This window comes from Ochotona curzoniae, unplaced genomic scaffold, assembly GCF_017591425.1.
Source record: "Ochotona curzoniae isolate NIBS_2020 unplaced genomic scaffold, NIBS_Ocur_1.0 scaffold_2453, whole genome shotgun sequence".
NCBI lineage: Eukaryota > Metazoa > Chordata > Mammalia > Lagomorpha > Ochotonidae > Ochotona > Ochotona curzoniae.
In genome coordinates this window covers 15,289,225-15,311,289 of record NW_024467094.1, presented here as the reverse complement: position 1 = coordinate 15,311,289, position 22,065 = coordinate 15,289,225, and the positions used below count along the sequence as shown (strand labels likewise).

At 57.8% G+C, this 22,065-nt stretch overlaps 1 protein-coding gene across 2 annotated transcripts in view; it reads right to left on the bottom strand.

Annotated features, from left to right (window-relative positions):
- The window catches only part of RAB11FIP4 (RAB11 family interacting protein 4), a 92,642-nt gene that overhangs the window by 26,177 nt on the left and 44,400 nt on the right, over positions 1-22,065 (bottom strand). Inside the window, exon 1 of one of the 2 annotated variants that reach the window (XM_041001050.1) lies at positions 4,439-4,550. The exons of the other annotated variant lie outside the window; for it this stretch is intronic. Within the exon in view, the coding sequence (XP_040856984.1) occupies positions 4,439-4,468 (30 nt within the window). The 5' untranslated portion in view covers positions 4,469-4,550. Of the gene's footprint in view, positions 1-4,438; positions 4,551-22,065 lie in introns of those variants that run through there. 2 annotated transcript variants of the gene reach the window in all.

Below are 22,065 nucleotides of genomic sequence, written 5' to 3'. Positions count from 1 at the left end.
GTATATTTGACTTTGCAATAAGAACAAATAAATCTTAAAAAAAAAAAAGAAAGAAAGAAAGAGATCATGCTTTAGGGGCTGGCACCAAAGCGTAGTAGGCTAAGCCTCCATCTGTGGTGCTGGCATCGCATATGGGTGCCAGTTCTATTCTGGCTGCTCTAGTTCCCTTCCAGCTCCCTGCTGGTGGCCTGGGACAGTAGTACAGGATGGTTCCCTGGGACCCTGCACCCATGTGAGAGACCTGGAAGAAGCTCCTGGCTCCTGGCTCTGGATCGACTCCACTGACCGTTGGGGAATGAACCAGCAGATGGATGATTCTGTCTCTCTGTCCTTCTGTAAATCTGCCTTTTAATTAAAAACAAACGTAAGGAAAAAGAAAGGAACAAACAAATAAATAAATCACGCTTCAGAGCTAGGCTGGGCAGGATGGGTGGCTGAGTGCTGGAGGCTGGGCAGGAGGGGAGGTGGTCTGAGTGTTGGGGGGTTGTCCCTCAGGAGGGACAGGTCAGCAGGACCGAGTGGACCTTCAGCTCTCTGACTTCACCACACACAGCATCAACTCCTTGGAAGCAGGGCTGTCATCATGGTCTCAGGCTCTCAGAGCAAGTGCAAAGGATAAGGTGGCCACAGAGGACCCGAGAAGGGGCAGTCCCACCCCTCTCCCACACCCCACCTCTGCTTAGGCTTTCATCATAGGGTCCCCAAGAAGCCAGAGGCTCCCATGAGCAGAGCCCGCCAACACGAACAGGAATCTGGGCAGAGCCTGACCTTCAGCTGAGCAGATCCTAAGAGCTCCCCTTGACCAGATGCTGGAGCAGGCTGACCCAACTAAATTAGGTGCAGGAGTTAGAAACGAGCAATGCTGGGACCAGCCTGCCAGGGAGACCTGGGGCTGCTGCTCACCCTGGGCCCACCCTGGGTCTCCACAGCTGCCTGATGCCCGCTTCCTCCCAGGCCACCAGGGCAAGGAGCAGATGACCAGTAGGCCCTCAGAACCCAAGCTTTGGGCCACAAACACCTGTGTGAGGGTCCTGACTCCTTAAGAGTCAAAGCCAGGCAGGCTCCCGGTGAGCAAGGTGGGCCAGATGGCCACAAGGACCACACAGCCTTGATCAAGACCTGCATGAACTGGACACAGCCCGATTCCAGGGTAAAGAGGAGGCCCCAAACACCTGGGCAAGGGCACAGCCTTCCTCAAGTCAGATACCTGGCATGGGAAAATGGCAGCTGCAGATGAAACATGTGACAACGGCGCTGCCTGGCTTTAGGACGCACTCGGGACAGCCGGCCACCAGTGCGGGCTCCAGAACATGCAGCTGGGCACCGCGGTCAGGCTCAAAGCTGGCAGCTCCTGCAGAGGGACACGTGCCTGCCAGGAGAGGTGGCTGGAAACTCACACCGTGACTCCCCATCGCCCTCTGCCTTCAGCTTGCGCCCCCCCTATGGAGGGAGGGTGGTGGGTGTCTGCCGACATACACATGCTAGCATGCACACACGTGCACATGTATGCTGGCATGCACACACACACGCACAGCCAGCTGGGGCCCCAGCTCCACAGAAGAAACCCGCAGCTGCTGCTCAGCGCCTCAGCAGCCATTAAGAGACCAGAGCACCAAGCTGTGTGGCCAACTACCTGTGGCCAAGGGAGGGCCCATCTACGTGGGTGACAAGAGCAGACAGCTGGCCATTTGGCTTGCTGATACCTCTCACCCCTGTGGCAGGAACTGACCTAGGCCTGGCATGCTGTTGGCTACAAGATGCGGCTACACAGAACAGCGCTGGCTTCACAGCTATGATTCGCGTGCTGCAAGCACAGTCTGCCCAGGGCCACAGTCACACGGGCAGGTTGTCAGGTCCGACCCAAGCAGGCAGCAGGGATGGCCAGACAACTCTGCTCCAAGAACTGCCTGCGGCTTGTTGGCCAGAGTCTGGGGGTTCCAGGCAGCTGCTGGACAGCAAGAGAGTTTGTGCCCATGCTGCTGCCCACAGGGCTCCTCACCAGCCTTGGCCTCCACCTCTGAGTCCCGTGCACAACCCATACCAGGGCCTTGGCAGTGGCTGTTCCCTCCAGCTGTAGCACATTCATCAGTGAGCGTGACTTCCAGGCCACCTACCCCCCACCAAGGGTGGCTCCCTGCCAGCACCCCAGGGCCAGCTCTAGGGAGTCAAGCACTAGATCTGTTCAGTTTCCCAAGTTACATCCAGCACCTGGCACAGAGGCCCAAGGTAGATGCACAAATACTTGTTCAAAGAGCAAGTTAAACCAGCAGCTTGTTGGGGCTGGGCAGACAGCAATAGGGAAGGTCTGTGCCCTGAGAAGCCACCTGACGGAGAGAACTGTGACATCATATGGTCAGACACGGGGCAGGCCTGCGTAGTCATGCCCAGCTGGTTGTGCCCAGGACCCCCCCAGTTCAACCAGGTGTGGCCTGAGACGTCCTCCTGTCTCAGTGACCTGGCACTACAAACATCCAGCCACAGACCCCCTGGCAGAACTACCAGGAGGAACCTGGGCCCAATCTGAGGGGTCCTAGACGTCTCAAGGTCAGGGCACTGTCCTCTCTACTCCCTCCAGGGAGGGGGAGACAGATGCTTCCTCTCCACACACCATCAGCCCTGTGCCAGGAGAGCCCCCTTCAAGCGACAGGGTGGCGTGGATGGCTTCTGTTCGGGCTGCCTCTCCCTGGCCCTGGGACACCTGCCTTCCCAGAACTGCACCTGCTCTCACCAGGAGCCTGTCCCTGCCTCCACCTCCTCCTTCATGTCCCCAAGAGTTAGGAAGTGTACAGCCCCTCAAAGCAGGAGGCTGGCTGGGGCAAAGTCCCTGGGTCCCAGAGCTCAGCCCCGGGGGGATGGGAAGGAGAGGGGTGAGGGCGAAGGCTTAGGTACAGTACAGTTGGTCCAGACCCCAGCAGGTGGGGCTGGGAAGCCAGCAGCTCCAGCAGGCTGCAGGGAGGGGTACACCTTGTCTGCAGGGCTCATCCCAGCTGGCTGTCCCTGAGGGCCCTCAGACCCTGCCATTCTTCCTCCCCTGTCTGGAAATCCCTGCCAAGTACAGGCTCCAGGCAGATCGCCCTGAGGGCAAAGGTCACACCTCCCAGCAGGCTCCACCGACCTGCCAGTACACCAGCCCTCCTCAGAAAGCCAACCTTATCTCAACTGCTGGACTTAGCTATTGCCCCCACCCCACTCAGCAAAGCCCACCTTCACCAAATTCCAGAGAGTGCAATCCCAACCAGGCATTGATTGGTCCAGGGGGTGCGGCGGGGCGTGGGTGTGGTGCTCAAAGCCCAAGTTCTCCCTGGCTTTCCCCTTCCCAGGCCCAGGCTGACCTTCCCAGGTAGTCAGTCTCCCAGAGTCTGGGGATGCCTGGGGACAGGCCCATGGCTCAGGTACAGGACCCTCAGGGCAAGCCTGTGGTGGGCAGCCAGCGCAGGCTGTGTGAGATGCTTGTTGGGACACAGGTGGACACACACCACACCCACAGTGGCGGCACGCCCTTCCCCTAGATTCCAATCTCTGTAACTGTCTGGCACCTGGGCAGGGACCTGGCGCTGCCAGGGTTGGGGTAGGGGTGGAGGATGGACGTGCCTCCCAGACATCACCACCCATCACAGGATCATCAGGGCTTTGCCACTCCAGGTCGTGAGGCTGAGTGGAGACAGGAACCCAGGCCTCTCCTGAGTCAGCCAAGGACACCCACACGGCAGAGCCGGGTGTGCACTGCCAGGCCTCTGGGGAGAGGGGTGAGGAAGAGGCTGGGGTTGATTCCAGACCGAGGTCCCCAGAGCAGCACGGGGTCCTGCAGAGCGCCAGCCGCCAGTGCCACTCATAGCAGGAAAACGGCAGAGGCAAAAAGCAACTGCTACCGCGGTGGGCCCCAGAGTCAGGGGCTGGGAGCCCTGCACACCTCCGCCCACCGCGGCATGGCGGGAGGCGCAGGCCCTCCTGTCCCGAAAGACCCGCACGGGACTGACCCTCTCTTCAGGCCGAGCCGAGCCCCGCGGAGGCAGGAGGCAGGGCGGAGAGCAAGCTCGACAGAGCGGCCAGGACTAAGGAAAAACTTTGCGGCGCATGGCGTGAGGAGGAGGTGGCGCGCGGGGGAGGTGTCCGGACAAACCAACTCCCTTCCAGCTTACCAGGTTCCCCCGCGAAAACACTTTCTGAAACTGAGCCGAGGACACAGTGGCCGTCCCCTGCCCGTGCCGAGAGGTGGTCCTGCCTAGCTCGCACCTGACTGAGGGGCCAGCAGAAGGGCTTCTCCTCCCCCGATCAAGTGAGCTAGCGCAGGTAACCCGACCTCCCAGGCCGGGCCCCAAGGCTGGACACTGCGGGGCCGGAGCGGGCGCAGTTCCGCGCTCCGCCAACTTCCTCGTCCCGGGGCCGCGCGCCTGGCCAGGTGCGCCCTACCAGCCGGGCCTTCGGCTGCCACGCTTACCTGGATCCCGGGAGCCGGCGGGCTACGCATCCCCTACCCGGCTGCGGATCGCTGCGCTGCAGAGGGGCGGGCTGGACTCGGACGCCGGCCGCCCAGGGCGCGCACAACAATCCTCCGGCCGCGCCGCCGCGCGCACCATCGGCACCCAGGCAAGGCGCCGGCCCCGCCCCCGCCCGTTGCCGGGAGACCCGCGTGGGCCCAAGGGCTCTTTGTATCAAAGCTGCGGTGACATCACGAGGCGCCGGGGCTCGGGGACCGGGGGGCGGGGCTAGCCGGTGGGGGCGGGGGCCGCAGGAAGCGCGCGGCCCGGGAACCCGAGCCGCGGGGGCGGGGCCCAGGTATCCCCGCCCCTGCAAGGTAGGGGCAGGTGGCTGGGGCCGCGCCGGCCAATGGGCGCCGGGGGGCGGAGCTCGCCTGGATCGGGCTGGCCCGTGACCCTCAGGGGGCTGCGGCGGGGGCTCGGGGGTGGGGGGGTCCCGGACCAGGGATGGGGGGTCCGGCTGTGGCCAGCGCGCGCTGCTTCCAGGAGGGACCAGGGGTCCCAGACCAGAGATAGGGGGTCCGGCTGTGGCCAGCGCGCGCTGCCTCCAGGAGGGACCAGGGGTCCCGGACCAGGGGTCCCGGACCAGGGATGGGGGTCCGGCTGTGGCCAGCGCGCGCTGCCTCCAGGAGGGACCAGGGGTCCCGGACCAGGGATCGAGGGGACCCTCGCTGCTGGCCGCCGGCGCTCCCGGGACACACACACACACACACACACACACACACACACACACACACACACACACACACACACACACACACACACCCCACCAGCAGCTGTGTCTTCGCTCCCGAATTGAGTTCATCCTACATCCTGCCCACAACTCTTCCAGCTCCCTAGCCAGACCAGGCACATGAAGAAGCGAGTGGCAACAATTAGGAAGCAATGCAATGAAGTTCATCCCTTCTAGGGAGCCCTTGTAACAACCAACGGCTCCTCTTACATAGTTGCTCTAATGAGAGGGACTATATAGTTTTTCACTGTGGTGGTCTGGTGGGATGGGTGTGAGAGAGACCATGTTGCAAATATGGGTTCCGTTTGAATCAATGCTGCTCTGACTTACGGGTGCAGACTCACCGTCCTAACTGTCCTGCTGGAGCCCGCCCTTGCCTCCTCCAAGTTCTCACAGTCACTGTAGTGGCACCAGCGACATGAGGATGAGCAGCTGGGTGCTTTGCTCCAGCACACTCCCACAGCCTCTCTGGTTCGGCCCCCTGCCTTCTTCCCAGTGGCCCCTCTGCCAGGGTGCATCTCTGAGGCAAAGGAGCCTGCTGGGGCGCTCAGACCCACTAGGAACTCTTCTGTAAGGCAGCATCAGCTAGAAGGGCAAGGGCTGCAGGAGCTGCAAACTCGCCAGCCCCACGCCTTGCAGCTCCGCCATGTGCCAAGGCTGCAGGCCCTTCCCCGTTTGTGTGTCCACTCCACAGTCCCAGTGCAGAGGCACTGTGCTGTGTCATAAAGGAGCACCAGTTACAGTCCCAGCTGCTGCTCTTTCAGCTCCCTGCTAACGCGCCTGGGGAAAGTAGCTGCTCTCCTCACGGCAGCCGGTGAGAGGGGGAGAACCGGTGACATCATGAGGCACCAGAGCCAGGTCCCACGACTTCCTGTGCTCTTCAAAGTGGGCATCAATCACTGACCAGGGCCATCCCTGCCCAGCACTGGCCAGTATGGGAAAGCTTGCGTGGACACGGCCCTGACATCTGCTCTGTCCTGTCCTAGCATTTTCCTCGCAGACTTCAACTTCAGCTAGGTGACCCAGGCAACACATGGGACATGGGATCACAGAGGCAAGGGTTTAAAGAAGGGAAATTGGGCCTGGGCCAGCAGGCAGAACCCTGAATGCAGAGGCCTCCCAAACCCCCAGGAAAAAGCGCTCCTGAGTGCCCACTTAGAAAACCAGGAGAGCCTGGCATGGTAGCCTAGTGACTGAAGTCCTCACTTTGCATGTGCCTGGATCCCATATGGGCACTGGTTCTTATCCCGGCAGCTCTGCTTCCCATCCAGCTCCCTGCTTGTGGCCTGGGAAAGCAGTCAAGGATGGCCCAAAGCCTTGGTGTCCTGCACCTGCGTGGGAGACCCAGAGGAGGCTCTGGCCTCCTGGCTTCAGATTGGCTCAGCTCCGGCTATTGCAGCCACTTGGGGAGTGAGCCAGCAGGTGGAAGATCTTCTTCTCTGTCTCTCCTTCTCTCTATAAGTCTCCTTTTCCAATAAAATTAAATAAGTCTTGAAAGAAAGAAAACAGAAACCCAGCAGAGGCTGTTGGATCCCAGAGCACTTGCTCTCTAGCACCGACAGGTCCACAGGGCTGGCAGGGGCAGGTGGGGGTGGGGATCTGGCGTCTTCCTGGGGCCACTGCTCCCCCCAGCCTGGGGGTGGGACCCTCCCCAGCTCTCTAGGCTTCAGACAGCTGCCCTGGAGGAGCCGCGGGCTGGCCAGCTCACTCACTGTAAGTCTCTGGTTTTGGACCCAGGTGACCGTCCTCTGGCGAGGTTGCCCTTGGTAATGTGCCCCTGGGACTGGGTTCCCCGGCAACCCAGTCTGCCTGGTTGCTGGGAAAACGAGGCAGGGCCAGGTCTTCCTGAGGCCTCCCTCAGCAGTGCCAGGCTCTATTTCTGTAACCTGTGCCCACACGAGCAATGGGTTTTCTTACTCAAGCTCACTGAGTCGGGGAAAATGGTGAGAAGCACCGCTTCCTCCTTCACAAGCGTCCTACTGACTCACGCGGTCGGCCACAAGCACAGTGTAGGGAGCAACAAGCCGAGCAGGGTCTCCTTCGGACTGGGACCTGGCACAAAGGACAAGCACCCTTTCTCTTTCCTTTGAGTAACATCAGGGACCTACGACCCAAATGTATCCACCATGGCCCTGTTCCCCCAAAACCCTCAGGCCATCCTCACACCTGCTCCCAGCTCAGGCAGCACAGGGCCCCACCCCAGGTGTCTGGCCCATGTCTCTGACTCGCCATCAACTCAGCTAAAAGCATTAGCAATCACGGGCAGCTAAGCAGTGGTCGCCACGCAGCACTGTGTTCTTGGGGGACTCAGGCTGGTGCCCCATGGTGACCTAATCCACAGGGAGGAGTGGGTGTCCCGTACTGATGAAGCTTAGAGAACCCCCTCCTGTCGCGCACCCCTGGCCACAGGTCTGCAATGCAGTAGAGCCTGGGAATTGCTCTGCCAATAGCTTGGTCAGCACAGGGGCCTCATCTGGTCATTCATTCATTCTCAAGCTGTTATTGAAGGTCTCCTGGGCGCCAGCCCCCTGCCTAGGTGTTGCAGGACACTCACACAGTTACCACAGGTATACAAAGTCTCTGTTAGTTCTTCGGAACTAAAGCTGTGGAAGGGGTAGTCAGACAGGTATCCAATCCTTGACTATGTGCGCTGCACACGGGATGCAGCGGACAGGGTAGAGAGATCCTGCGGGCAGCCACTGTGCTTCAAGGGTGTCCAACAGCTGGCAGCAGGAACATCTGCCTTGGGGCCTGGGCAAGGTATGTCCTCTCTGGAGGGTCGTTTGGGGCCACTGCCAGGGATGTTGGGTTTGTGGGGTGAGGGAGAGGTCATATGCAGTGGCAGAGAGAAATTCGGGGTCATCTTGGAACCAGGATCTGGTGTGGTAGCCTGGTGGCTAAATGGCAAGGGCCTTGCATCTGCTGTGATACCATATGGATGATGGTTCCTGTCCTGGCTGCTCCACTTCCCATCCAGCTCCCTGCTTGTGGCCTGGGAAAGCAGTCGAGGATGGCCCAAAGCCTTAGGGACCCTGCACCTGCGTGGGAGACCTGGAAGAAGCTCCTGGCTCCTGGCTTCAGATCATCGGCTCTGCTCTGGCTGTTGCAGCCACTTAGGGAGTGAATCAACAGACAGATCTTTCTCTCTCTGTTTCTCCTCTCTGTAAATCTGTCTCTTCAATAAAAATTAATAAAACAAATCTTTAAAAAAAAGTCCTTGACCCGAGGCTTGGCTCTCTCCCCAGCCTGGCTTCACTATGTCTCAGTGTCCCTGGTGGTCAGTGGCCAGTGTTATAGACAGGGCTGTGAATTAAAAGAGAAAACATCAGAGACCTTGGAAACTATTTTTTGCAAACATGCAAGCTTGTCAAAAATTCTCTCAGCCTGCACAGACGTGACACTGCAGGGGCCTGAAGCTGTAAGGGTCCCATCGTGTGAATGGGAGCCGGCAGGCTGGGGGATAAAAATGATGATGCACAGCCTCAAAGCCAAGTGCACAGGGGCCTAGGAAGGGGACACGGCTGTGAGTGACCAGGGAATGCTGTTTCAGTATCAAACGCTTTGCCAGTGGGTGGGCTAGTGACCACCCAGTCCAGTGTGACCCTAGGAGAAGCCCTCATGGACTACCCCAAACCTACTCCAAACATAAGCTGTGCTGCTGTGAGGGACACCCGGAGATGCCACCCGGAGATGCCAGGTGCCTGACAATGTGGGACCCCGGAAGTGCGTGGACTCACGGCCCGCCTGGGGATGGCTCCCACCGAGGGCCACTGGGGGCCTCACTGGCTGTGGACAAGCAGGAACTTGCTCTTAAGTTTCGGAGATGTGCACCACCACAAAGGGGAGGAACCAGAGCAGGGAGAGAGGCCTTTTTCAAGAACCAGCCACCCCTCCTGAGTGTGTCAGCTCTCAGCTCCAGGGACATGCCCCCACGCCTAATAGGAGCCCTGGACAGGCCCCCAAAATCAAAGACAGATCTTCCTGCAGCTCTTTGTCAGCAACAGTGACCAAAGCAGTGATGCTGAGTGCCCACATGTCACTTCATTTCTTCTCATTTATTTGAATCCAATCATCTGGGGAGGGAGGTAGATGTTACTGTACACGTAGTCCAGATGAGGAAACAGCCCGGGAGGGCTGAGTGACAGATGCGCTGGCCCAGGAGCAGGACTCCCGCCTCTCTGCTTGTATAATCAGCGTATTGACAGCGACTGTCTGAGAGGCAGCCGAAACTAACGAATAAGGATGATTAACCATAGGAACTACCCGGGGCCTCCCACTCTCCCCCAGTGTCCTTGGGGCTGCTGTCAGCCACATCCCACGCCAGGCCTCAGTGACTCACCCCCACGCACCTCTGTGATACCACTGGAGGCGTGTCCTGCTCAGCTGACTGGCTGAGAGCAGAGGGCTGGGTGCACCTGGGTATCCATGTGGCTGCCAGTTACAAGCCCAGGGGCATGCGCCCTGCCTTTCCCAGGGCGCCAACCAGGCGAGACAAGCAGGACGAGACTGGGGCTCTGGTGAGGGAAGCTGAGAGGCAGAGTGAGTGATACCCCATCCCACGGGGAAACTCAGAGGAAACTCTGCCACCGCCCCTGGGGAGGTGCCCCTGGGAGGGGCAATACCTGCTCCACTTCATCTCCACCTGTGTTTCTTCAGACTTGTGAGACCTTCCACAGCTCAAGGACTCGGGGTCCCATGAGGTACACACTTGGGCTGACCATGCAGAGCTAGGACAGCAAATGCCCAGGTGGCACTTGCCCTCTATACGTGCAAGTCTAAATGCTTCCTAGGACATGAACTCCCTCAATCCTCCGACAACCCCTGCAGACAACTGGCATCCCCACTGTACGGACGGAACACTTGAGGCTAGCAAAGTTCCTCAGAGACAGAAAGCTAGCAAGCAGAGAAGGCAACCTGGCTGCAAAGACGATGCACTTAATCATAGTACTATTAAAAAAGGTAAAATAACTCCCTCAAAGTAGGTACAGTGGAACCAAGGTCATCCATCCACCCATTCACTAGTTCAATCACTCAAGCCACCTTCCTGGGCATTGGTCTGGCCCCTGGAGATAACCAAGACCGTGTGTCAGCCTCGGTGAACTTGAACTGTCTGGGCCTCCTGGGCCCCAGAGCCCTGCCTTGTTCCCCCAGCATCCTGGAGCCCCAGGCCATGCTGTCAGAGGGGTGCACTTCCCGTCACTGGCACGCACACATGTGTGGGTGCTGGGGTGTGAGCTTGCCTGATGCTGCCTCAGTTGCTCCGACCAGCTTCCTGTCCCTCTGGCCATGGTTTTGCCTTCTAATGTACAAAGTGTGGGTTTCCAAGCCCAGGCTGCTTTCTTGACCCCACAGCCAGGCTCCTGGACTGTCTCCTGGGCTGGGACAGCCCCAAGCCCTCCCTGGTAACTGTCCTCCCACAGGGTGGGGACCCTCTGGGCCCCTTCACCACAGTCTGCCTCTCCCTCTCCCCTCCCAGCCTTGTGGTGCTTCCTTGCCTCCCAGCCCACAGCTCCTCCTTAGGCCCTCCAGGGTGCGGGGTGCCTAAGCTTGGGGCTTCTGGGCAGCTTAGAGACCAGGCTGGTGGTGGACAATGGTGACCGCACAGCAGGAAGGGTAAAGGTTGCAGAGGGGCAGGGACTGAAGGCCTCATAATCCCACTTGGAATGCAAACGTGGCCCCCCTCCCCCACACTGTCTCCTAAACTGTTCTACCAGTACTGACATGAAAATAAAAAGGCACCCCAAGCTCACAGCAACACCCCACAAACAACACGAGTGAGGCTGTGGTGCTGGTCACTGGGCAGGCGGGCCTGGGCGGCTCCAGCAGGGCCCTGTGCCACCAGCTCACTTGGGCCTGCCCAAGTTTGCTCCCTGGGTAAACAGGAGGCTGCCGCGGCCGATGGGATGGGCTCTGGAGGAGACGGACACTAGCCTCCTGTCCCGGGCAACACGCAGTCCCTGGGCTGGGCAAAGGAAAACCTAAGGCGCCGGCCCTGGGGCCTGGAACCGGGGTTGTTCTGGCTTAGGGGCAGACCGCAGCCTGGCAACAACTCTAGTGACCTCAAAGAGCCACTGTGTTCAGGTAGAAACCAGAGAGGCAGGAGCCCGAGGAGGCCCCTGCGCAGGAGATGGGAGAGAGGCAGCTCATAGGTGCCCTTAGAAAGAAGCCTTTCTTCCAGACCAGGTCCCCTGCCAGCCCCTGCAGACCACAAGGCCACGTGCACAGGGCAAAGTGCTCTGGCATCCAGCCAGCCCCGGCTCTGCTACTTGTGATCCATGGCTCAGCCTGGCCCTGCACTTTGCAGCAGAGTTCACACCAGTAGGTCCTCTGCTGTGACTGACAGGAGCTGCGTTCCATACATTGGCCACAGGCACTCACTCTACCAGGGGATAGCGAGCAACTGCTCCTGAGGGAACAAGGGGTTCGATTCCCACGAGCCTGTGATGGCAGCATTTTTGTCAAGAGATCAATACATGGCCTTGTTTGATGCGTGGCTGTTGGAAGACGCCATAGCTGGTTGGTGTTGTTGGTTTGTTAACACTAAATACACAACCAGTTGTGCTGTAACTCACTCAAGCATGAGCCAAGCATATTGAATGCCAGCATTTTCTCCCCAAGGCACCGCCATTAGGTAACAAGGAAAAGTACTGAAGCGTAGGGCATGTGGTACTAAATCAACCACCTCAGGCACACCTGTTTGCAGTGACAGCTGAAATAAGATGACAGGGACTGGCACACTGCAGGTTTCACCTCCACCTGTGGCACAGACACCAGTTCTAGTCTTGGCTGCTCCACTTCCAATCCAGCTCCCTGCTAACATGCCTAGGAAGGCAGTAAGGGATGGCCCAAGTGTTTGGGCTCCTGCACATAGAAGACCTGGATGGAGTTCCAGGCTTCTGCTTGGATTGACCCAACCCTGGCCATTGAAGTCAGTTAAGGAGTAAACTAGCAGATGGAAGACCTCTTTGTCTCACCCTGTCTCTGTAATTGGCTTTCAAAAAATTTAAAAAAAGATTTTTTTAACAGGACAGCAAGGTTGCCTTGTTCAATAGTGACTCAGATGTTTATCCTCAGAGCACGTCCACAGATGGAGGGGGCCATGAGTGTTGCTCTGGGGGCTTCCAGATACAGACACAGCAAGGAGGCAAATAAAGGCAGCATGTGAGAGGAGCAGGGATGAGCCAGGTCCGTGCGCAGGCCCACAGAGGGGTGTGGGGTTGTGAAAATGACAGTGCACACAGTGGCAGCAGCTCGGCCGACCTAGTCACCATGGCTGCTGTCATTCGTGGAACAATTGCGTCTTGATGTCTTGACACCTTTGCTGTTCCCTCTCCTTAAAATATCTTTCCTTGTGTTTCTGCCATCCAATGGAGTGGCCAGGCTGGAATCCCGGCCATGCCACCTGCCAGCCAGGAAACCCCTGGGCTAACCTGGTTCTCCTTTCCTCCCCTGCACCTTCCCCGAATGCCCACCTGAAGCTGATGAAGGTGCTTCCTGAGAGCGACCTGCCTCCTGTTCTCCCCACCATGTCTGCACACCCACCTGCCGGGCACCTGTTTGGCCTCCACCTGGTGCCATGTGCGTTTGCAGAAGGCCCCTTCAGTTTGGTCCTGGACTCCTACCCCTGGGAGGTTCTTTGCTCCTGGATCCCCAGTGGCACTGCATTCATCAATGTCTCCTTTTTTACTGGTTCATCCCTTGAACAGTATGCACAGCTTTAGAAACCCCTCCCCCTGGCCCAGCACAGTAGTCTAGTGGTTGAAAGTCCTCACCTTGCATGCTGGGATCCCATATGAGCACCGGTTCTAATCCTGGCAACTCTGCTTCCCATCCAGCTCTCTGCTTGTGGCCTGGGAAAGCAGTTGAGGATGGCCCAAAGCCTTGCGACCCTGCACCCACATGGGAGACCTGGAAGAAGTTTGGACCAGCTCAGCTCTGGCTGTTGCAGCCACTTGGAGAGTGAATCATCGGAAGATCTCCTCTGTCTCTCTTCCTCTCTGTATATCTGCCTTTCCAATAAAAATGAAATAAATCTTTTTTAAGAAGAAAGAAACCCCTCCCCCAGGGTGGAGGTTAAAACCCAGTGCTTGTGTTTGAGTCCTGGCTTTGCTTTGGATTCTGGGAAGCAGTGATGTTGGTTCAAATAATGGGGTTCTTGCCACTCATGTGGGAGACCTGGATTAACAGGCCCTGCTAGGCCTTGAACATTTGGACAGTAAATCATGGGCTTGAAGCAATCTCTCTCTTCACCTCTTTTTTTTTTCCCATTGTCAAAGTTAAAAAAAAAAAGGAGGGAAGAGGGCAACATTTTTTTAACATTTATTTATTTTACTTGAAGTCAGAGTTACAGAAAGAAGGGAAAGAAGAGAGAGTGTGAGCTCTTCCACCCTCTGGTTCACTCCCCAAATGGCCACAAAAGGTTAGAGCTTTTGGTTGGCCCGAAGCCGGCAGCCAGGAGCTTCTTCTGGGTCTTTCTTGTGGGTGCAGGTGCCCAAAGACTTGGGCCATCTTCTGCTGCTTTCCCAGGCCATAGCAAGGAGCTGGATGGGAAGTTGAGTAGCCAGGACTGGAACTGCTGCCCATATGGGACACTGGTGCCACAGGTGGAAGATTAGCTTGCTATATCACTCTGCCAACCACCCCTCTGTCTACCTCTTAAACTACATGGCACATTCCTGCCCTCCCCGACATTATAGCGATTAAGATGAACTAACCAGAGTGGCATGGATTGGCTCTCCACACTGTGGGGCTCTCCTTCAAACAGTGCCTCAGTGATGCTGTTACATCTGCCTGCCCCACAAACCCCAGCTCTGCACATTAAGCCACTCTGTTGTAGGCAGCTGCCTGGGAGAAAGCTGGCTGGAGAGCATCTTAGAGACAAAACACAGTGCATGTCGGAGGTGGGATAGACAGAGAGAAGGGGGTGTGCCGACCCCACCAAGACTCTGAGTTGTCCTTCAGAGGTACCCCCACCCCCTAAGGAGGGGGAGGAGCAAGACCCTTCTGTGACCTGCTGTGAGTTCAGGCTGCCCCAGGAAGGGGCTGTGCTGCGGGACAAGGCTTTCCCATTGGGTCCCATTAGGAAAGTTGCCACCAACATCTCCAGCATCCAGGACAAGAGCCTTGGCCCTAAACACCACACCCAGGAGCAGCTTTAAATTCCCAGAAGGAGTGCAGGTGAAGGCCAGGTGTGCCTCCAGGCCTGTTGCCTCCCTCCAACATGGCCTCAGGTCGGCAAACAGCACCAGCTTTCAGGGAGAGCCTCCTCCTCTCGCAGGGGCACCTGCAGCCTTCCAGACAGGTTTTGGCCCTGTCTTCCTGGACCAGCAGCAGGGATGGCTTTAGAACACTAAGCAGGTCTCATCACTTCCCAACGGAAACCTCAGCTGGCTTTTTGTGCACATGGAGCACTCCACAGTCCCTCCTTGCTGGCCTCCTCTGCCCCTTCCTGCCCAGGCTCCCTCCACCCCTGACCTGCGCAGCAACCTTCCCCTTCCTGTCTGCCCTCACTCTGCTCCCTCCTCCACCCCACCCAGTGTGCAACCCTGACTTGCCTTCCTGGTTTGGGGGCCCCTCTTCCGGGGGACAGAGATGTGTTCTTTGACACACCTGTCTTTTCTCTGGCAGGTGTGTCCACCTGTGCTTGGTCACGGAGGGCTTGACTGACCAGTCCTGGGTGCTTGTCAGGACCTGAGATGACAAGTGCTGGACAAGAACCACAAGGAAAGCCACTGGCAGGTGTCACCGCAGGAGCCAGCTTTAGTTAGTCAATTCAATCCTGTGTACTTAAGGCACCACACGACACGACCTTAGGAGATAGACGTACCATAAAATGGTTAACTCAGTGGGACAAGTCAACCAGCCCATCATCTCACACACTTAGCCACTGGCAAGGGCAGGTGTACAGACCCATGTAGCCAAGGCCCTGACCATGGCATCCTGTTACGAACTATGGTCCCCACGGGGTGAATGGGCTTTCTACTTGCTCACCCCACTGGCAACTCTGTGTCCTTGAGCCCACATGTACATACCCGCTTTCTGCCCACAGCCCCACCCTGAGCCTGGCACCCCTGCTCTATCCTCTACGCTTTGGATTAGAGTGTAAGTTCCACACTCCTGTGAGGTCACGTGGCAGTTTCCTTTGTGAACCGACGTCCCCCATGGCAGGCTTTACAGCCCAGGGTGCCTGCCTTGGGCGCCCGGGCCAGAGCAGCCACCTCTTACCGGGTTCCTCTGGAACGTGTGGGGCAGGGTGGTTTGAGGGATGTGTCCAGGATCCAGCCACCCCAGGGCAGGGCTCAGCTGAGTGGCAGAGAGGACCTTTCCTGCCTGTGACTCAGCATCTGGGGGATGAAGCCAATTGTCTGTCTCACCGGGCAGGAGACAGACAAGGCTTAGCTGTGAGAGGTGAGAAAAGCAGATTCCATAACTCGGGCAGAGTTTGTCTCTTTCTCCAACTCTACCTCTTTGATGGCAGGGGACAGGAAAGGGCTAATCAGGGAAATTGAAATAAAAAGACCAAGTTCGGATTTGAGTCCCAGCTGCCTCGCTTCTGATCCAGTTTCCTGCTGAAGCAGCTGGGAGGGCAGCAGATGACAATCCCAGGGTCCTGACACCGAGATGGCAGACCTGGACAGAGCTGCTGGATCCTGGCTGTGGTCGGCCTCAGCCTGGCTCCTATGGGCATTTGGAGACCAGTGGATGGAAGATCTCAACTTTTCTCTTTCTCTCTGTCTCTCTGTTGTTTTTGCAGTGTTCATTGCTACTCACATCACAAGAACAGGGGTTAGAATTCTAAGAATTCCTTCCTGCCCTTTCTTAATATTGCAGAGAGACTTCTAAAGCTTCAAGTCACCCTGGTCTCGTTTTTCCTGCCCCGGATACCGTCTCACCGTCTCACAGCGCTGGTCACTGCTCCAGCAGGAGTGGCCTAATTGTGTGACCCTGGATGTCTGCTCACCCACCCCAGAGTGAAAGCTTTCAGGGTCACTCACACCACAGCGCTAGGAATGGTCCCTGACACCTGGCGAGTGCTGAGTACTCAGGCAGCTGAGGAATGGGCGTGTCCCGTGTGTGGCACCTGCCAGCAGCATGCTTGCCGCCTTCCGGGCCACACTGCCTCCACTTCATTTCCACAACAGCCCGAGGGGGCAGGACAACCAAAGCTGGCTCTGACCTGGGGCACACCTCTGCCAGCTACTGCTGTGGGAGCCCCTGCAGGTGCCAGCCATTTTCTTGCCCCAGCAGACCTGTGCCCACCTTTATTCACCATGAAGCTGGCAACGGTTAGGCTCCCACCCCCTGCCGTGTGGTCACATGATCATGGGTTTACAAACTGGCAGGAGGAAGGTGTGAAGATTCTTTATCTTCAAAAGGGTTCCCCACACAGTGTAAGAGTCAGGCCCCCTGATAACCCAGGTCCACTGAGGATGAACTATTGTTCCCATTTCACAGGTGACAAAGCAGGTACTCCGACACAGCAAGGCACTTGTCAGCTCTCGCCCAAGCCCGCTGGACTCCCCTTAGGCTTCTCAGATGGTGGGAAAGGTACCTTGTATGGCTGGGGCTCTGAGCAGCTCGGCAGCTGAGCACAGGCAGGGCGATGGGCAGGGAAAGGGAGTGAGAAGCTGTGCCAGGAGGGTCCCCAGTCTGGGGCTCAGGGCCCAATGCCCCCAGCATCAACCACTTAGCATTTGAATCTGCTCCTTCTGACCCCCTCCCCCTCCATCATCTCCTGGTGACCCAAATCTATCACCTGCCTTTCCAACCCCTGAAAGCCCCAAGCGCCAATTTCGACGGGTCCGCCCAGCTCACCCCAAATAAACCTGCTCTCTGTTCCCTTTGCCTTCCCCAGCCTCTCCTCGGGGACTGCAGGGCCCAGGCTGGCTCTCACACAGGCAAGGGTAAACAAGAGCTGGCACACTCGCCCTCCTGGACACTACCCCAGCCCTCCACGCTGTTGTGTAAAGGGCTGGTTTCAGCTGCCTAAGCATTCAGTCACCTTCATTAGAATGGGCCCCATGAGCTGGTCGGGCACTGCCCGCTCGGGCAGATCCTATCACAGTAGGGGGGAAGCAGAGAGGGAAAGCAGCAATGGAGCCACCCCAGGCCACGGAGGCGGAGGCGGGGAGTGTGGGGAGAGGGGGTGCGGCCGGCTCCCTGCGCCAAGCTCCCTGACGCTCAGGGCACACTGAGAGATGCCACAGAGCCCATCTGGGGGTCAGCACAGTCAGTGCAGGACACAACCTCAGGATCATGGCCCTGGACCAAACTCAGCATTGGAACCACTCAGAGAAGAGAACTAAGGAGGCAGAGCAAGATCGGAAGGGAGGTGTGAGATGAGCTGAGAAACAGCAGCTTTCCAAAACACACTGGAAGGCTCGAGGCAGAGATGGAGTTCACGGGCACCTGGCCTGAACTCCGTTTCCTTCCCCAAACAATGAAATGGCTTTGTGGACACCAGGACCCAGAGGCTGGCTGCTCCTCAGGTCCTAAGACAATCACCTCCTTAGAACCAAACACAGCGTTTCTAAGGGTACCCTCTCCCAGAAAGTAGGGAGAAGAGTTCAGTGTAAACAGGCATCAGCATAAAGACAGCTGAGCCTTGGGGCTGGTGCTTGGGCATAGCAGGTAGTGTTGGCACAGTCTCAGCTGCCCCACCTCTGATCCCACTCCCTGCCAGCGCCCCCGGCAAAGCAGTGCATCATGTGACCTTCTGGAGAGGGTGGCATTCCTGCCTCATCCTCAGGACCAGGAGCACGGCAGCTGCGGAGGGGATGTGTGTGTCGGGGATGGGAATTGGGGATGGGGGCTATTCTCCTCTGCTGTGGACCAGAGCGAGGCAATGGAGCCGGGGGGTTGGGAGGGTCTGGGGGGCAGTGTCACAGCTCAGGCAATAGCACACCCAGTGGGCAGAGCAGCCTTTCACAGACCGAAGGCCACCAAGGAGTTCCCACCAAAGCAGAAGCGTGCAGGCATCTGCCTGGCGTGGCTTCCAGCCCTGCACTGGATCTTCCACACCCGCACCCACGTGGGACACGCCTCCCTTCGTCAGTCTCTGACACGTCAGGATGGCCAGCAGACAATGGGTGTGCCCGCAGCAGCAGGACAGGAGGGCGGTGGCCCTGGACAGAACTGGGCAGGGGAGCAGGGCGAAGCTCCCATTGGATGCTGTCAGGAAGAAAAGTTAGACTCAATGAAAGTGGGAAACCATTAGTGATGGCAGGGGAGATATTTGACATATTTACTGAGAGGGAGACACATATTAAAAATTTAATCTCCTAAGTTGTGGTGTGTTCATAAGGGGATTGAGAGTGGTAAAATGAATGAATCAGAGGTATGTATGTCAAGGTAGGTGAATCTGAAAAATAGGACATTGAGCAGAAAAAGCAAAATATAGCAGTCACATATAGGACATACCTCTTCGTTCCCACAGGTGACTGCGCAAAGGCGCCAGGTAAAGAAAAGCTCGAGGTCTAGAAGTGGGACTCAAGCTGTGGCCACCAGGATCTCAGTGCATACACTTTACCTTGACCCCTGGGGTGCACCTGCCCTTCACCTGGTGCCCACAATCGGCAGGTGCACTCGGGGAGAGGTGCTGCACATGGACGTACAGGGAGTCAGGGACTGCGATTTGTATGTGGTGAGATTTCGCTGTTAGGACTGGAGAGAGGCCCAGAGGCCAGGTGTGCAGCTTTGGAGCCAGGGGTTGGGAGGGAGGGAGAGCGGCCACAGCTGTGATTCCAGAACTTTGGCCAGGTAAGCTCCCAGGTCCAGGGGCAGATTCCCAGATCCACTCCAGACCCCGAGCAAGTCAGTGGGGCCCAGGATTCTGCACATCCCACAGACAATGGAAGTAAGGAAGAGCCTGAGACCGAGAACCAGGAGGAGTAGGTTCTGGTCCAAGCCCAGTGCTGCCTTAGGCACTCCCAGGCCCGCTGCAGCCTCAGTTTCCCCATTCATGGGCTGAAGGGTGTTCCACCGCATGGTCCCCCTGACTCTGCCTTCAGATCCTGGCCAAGAACAGCCCACACCTGCTCCTTTTAGCAGCTGCCCCACATGCACCATGGAGGAGGGTAGATGGCCCCGGCACTTCCCAGACCCTGCTCCATGCAGAGCTGCGGGGCAGAGACGGCCTGGAGTCAGCCCCTGGCTCCCGATGCTCACAACCCAGTGGCCAGGAACCCTGACCTGATGGTCTTACAAAGGAAGTTGCCAGCCCCTTAAGTGGGTGGGTGATTGGTCCAATGTCCCACAGCCTGCGCATCCCAGAGGCAGGATCCCATCCCAGGACCCCTGCACAGCTATGGGCACACACAGAAGGCTCAGGGAAATGGCTCAGGGAAAAAAGCACCGTGGAGGAGGGTAGGGTGGGGAAGTGACACAGAGGAGGGACAGGAAGTCAGCACAGAAGCTGTCACAATCGTCGGACACTAGCGTTGAGTGAAGGCAGGACTAGGACTGCCACACTCAGGGACACCGGCTGCACGCTGCCCGTTCCCGGATGCAATTCCCACAGACCACAGTGAGGCCACCATGCTCGGAGCAGTGTAGCATGGTGACCTAGGCTGGCAAGCAGAGGGACCTGACTCACGCAGTGGCTGGGGGGGTGTGCCTGCAGGCTTTTCCGTCTGGGGTAATGATGGCCAATCAAATCTCACACTGTTATCACAGCCCACATTTCATTTCCTCCTTGGGAGGAGGTGGCAGTCACACCCCGCATGAGTTTCACACCAGGTTCCTGGCTACCCCCAGGGCCATGCAGTTCTGCATTTCTGACACCAGTGCTGCTGGAAAGGGAGTTTCAGGAGCCAGCCAGCAGCCTCTGCCTCTGCTGGGAGGGACTGGTGTGAGGGGACCTGCAGCAAGAGGCCACGCGCCTAGCTGTGATGCTCTCCCCAGGCACCCCTGCTGAGCAGCAACTTTCTCCAGATCCCCTTTTCAAAGTGTTTATTTATGGTCATGTGCTTGGAAGACACACACACACACACACACACCCCAGGTCTTCTCCCCATTGTTTCACTTCCCAAATGGCCACAAAAGCCAGGGCTAGGTCAAACCCAAGCCAGAAGCCAGGAGCTTCCTGTGGATCTCCCTTGTAGATGGCAGGCCCCCATGCACTCCTTGGGACATCTGCTACCTTCCCAGATGTATCAACAGGGAGCTGAGTGGGAAGTGGAACAACTGGGACTTGAACTGGTGCTCTGGGGGTGAGGAGGCTTCACCTGCTGCACCACAGTGCCTGCTCTGTGGAATCCTTGTACACAGCCCCAGCATCGCCCCACGCCGGGAGGCTCCAGGTCACCTGCCTGCTGCATCACACTGGGGAGCTGCAGGGTCAGGGTCCTCTGTGCTCAGGCCAGAGTCCACTTGCAGGGCTGGGGCACTCTAGAGCTCTCAGTGCTCTACCCAGCAAGCCTCAGCCTTGAACTCCAGCCGCTGCTGAGCTATGCACATCCCTCAGGACAGACAGGCCCTCTGGGCTTTGTGTGTGTGTGTGGGGGGGGGGGGCGGGCAGTGAGAAGAGGCTGGGGAAAAGCCAGGAGCCTCAGGCCAAGCAGAGGTGTCTAGGGTCAGATAGGGGCAGATGGACATTCCAGTCGGCTTGCTGTGGTTCTGAGACCTGGGACAAGCAGTGGCACAGCTGTTTGAGCCTCAACATTGCCGTCAATTATATCGGTCTACCAGCACCTACTTGGCAAGGCTGGTGCCGGGAGATAGTGGGTAGAGACTCAGGGGGATCTGAAGAGAACCTGTGCGGCAGGGGGCACCCACTTGTGCATCCCCACTCAACCCCCATCTATGCTTGCTGAGGACTCTGTGTGAAAGATGGGGCGGAGGGGGACAAGGAGACACATATGCAGGCAGACAAAGTGTGAGAGAGAGCGAGAAGGGGGTCTAGGTCCAGAGATGGGGAGACAGGGAGAGAGTGCGGGGCACCTCCAGTGGCAGCCAGGCAGGCAGGCAGCGCCAGCCTTGGAGACACTCCCTCGGGGTCGCTCAGGGTCACCGACTCTCTGCCTCCTCCTCTGCCTGCCTCGGAGGAGCAGCAAGTGGGCGAGGACACCCCCGCTCATAGGGCCAGCACCACCCATAACTGGGGACCTCTCCCTGGAGCCCAGCTTCTGATCCCCAAAAGGGCCTCATTGGGCCAGTCAAAAAAAATGCAGACCCCTACTGAATAATCCATTTACACGGGATTGAGGATCTTGGCATAAGACCTGAGGCCATCCAGTGACAGAAGAAAACTGGGGCGTGCTGTAAGACACTGACCCCAACACGACTTCCGGGAAGAGAGCCCAGAGCACAGGCAGTAAAGGCAGAAACAGCCACCGGGATCCCAGCTTCTGCACGGCAAAGCCGACCACTCACCAAAGTGAAGCCACAACAACGGGCAGATTGGGAGAAAATACTTGCAAACTATGCATCTGATAAAGCACTAGCATCCAGAACATGTAAGGACTTCAAGAAACTCAACAACAACTAAACAATTCAAACTGGGCCACGGGGGGTGGAGGGGTGGGGGGGGGGAGTGGAGGGGGGGGGGAAGCGGGGGAAGGGGAGGGGGACAGGGGAGGGGGGCGGGTGTAACATGGGCATTCTTCAAAGGATTCAATGCAAATGCCTAACAGACATAAGATAAGACTCTCAGGATCACCAGCAACCAGGGATATGCAAATAAAAACCACAAGGAGGTGTCACCTCACCCCACTTAGAGCTGGCTAGCATCCAAAAATCACAAAATAAGAATGCCAGTGGGCTGGGGGAGGGGGGATGGACCCTAGGAATGAAAACCGGGACCACCAATGAGGAAGCCAGCAGTGAGAGTTCTCAGAAACCTGAAAATCTTCCCGT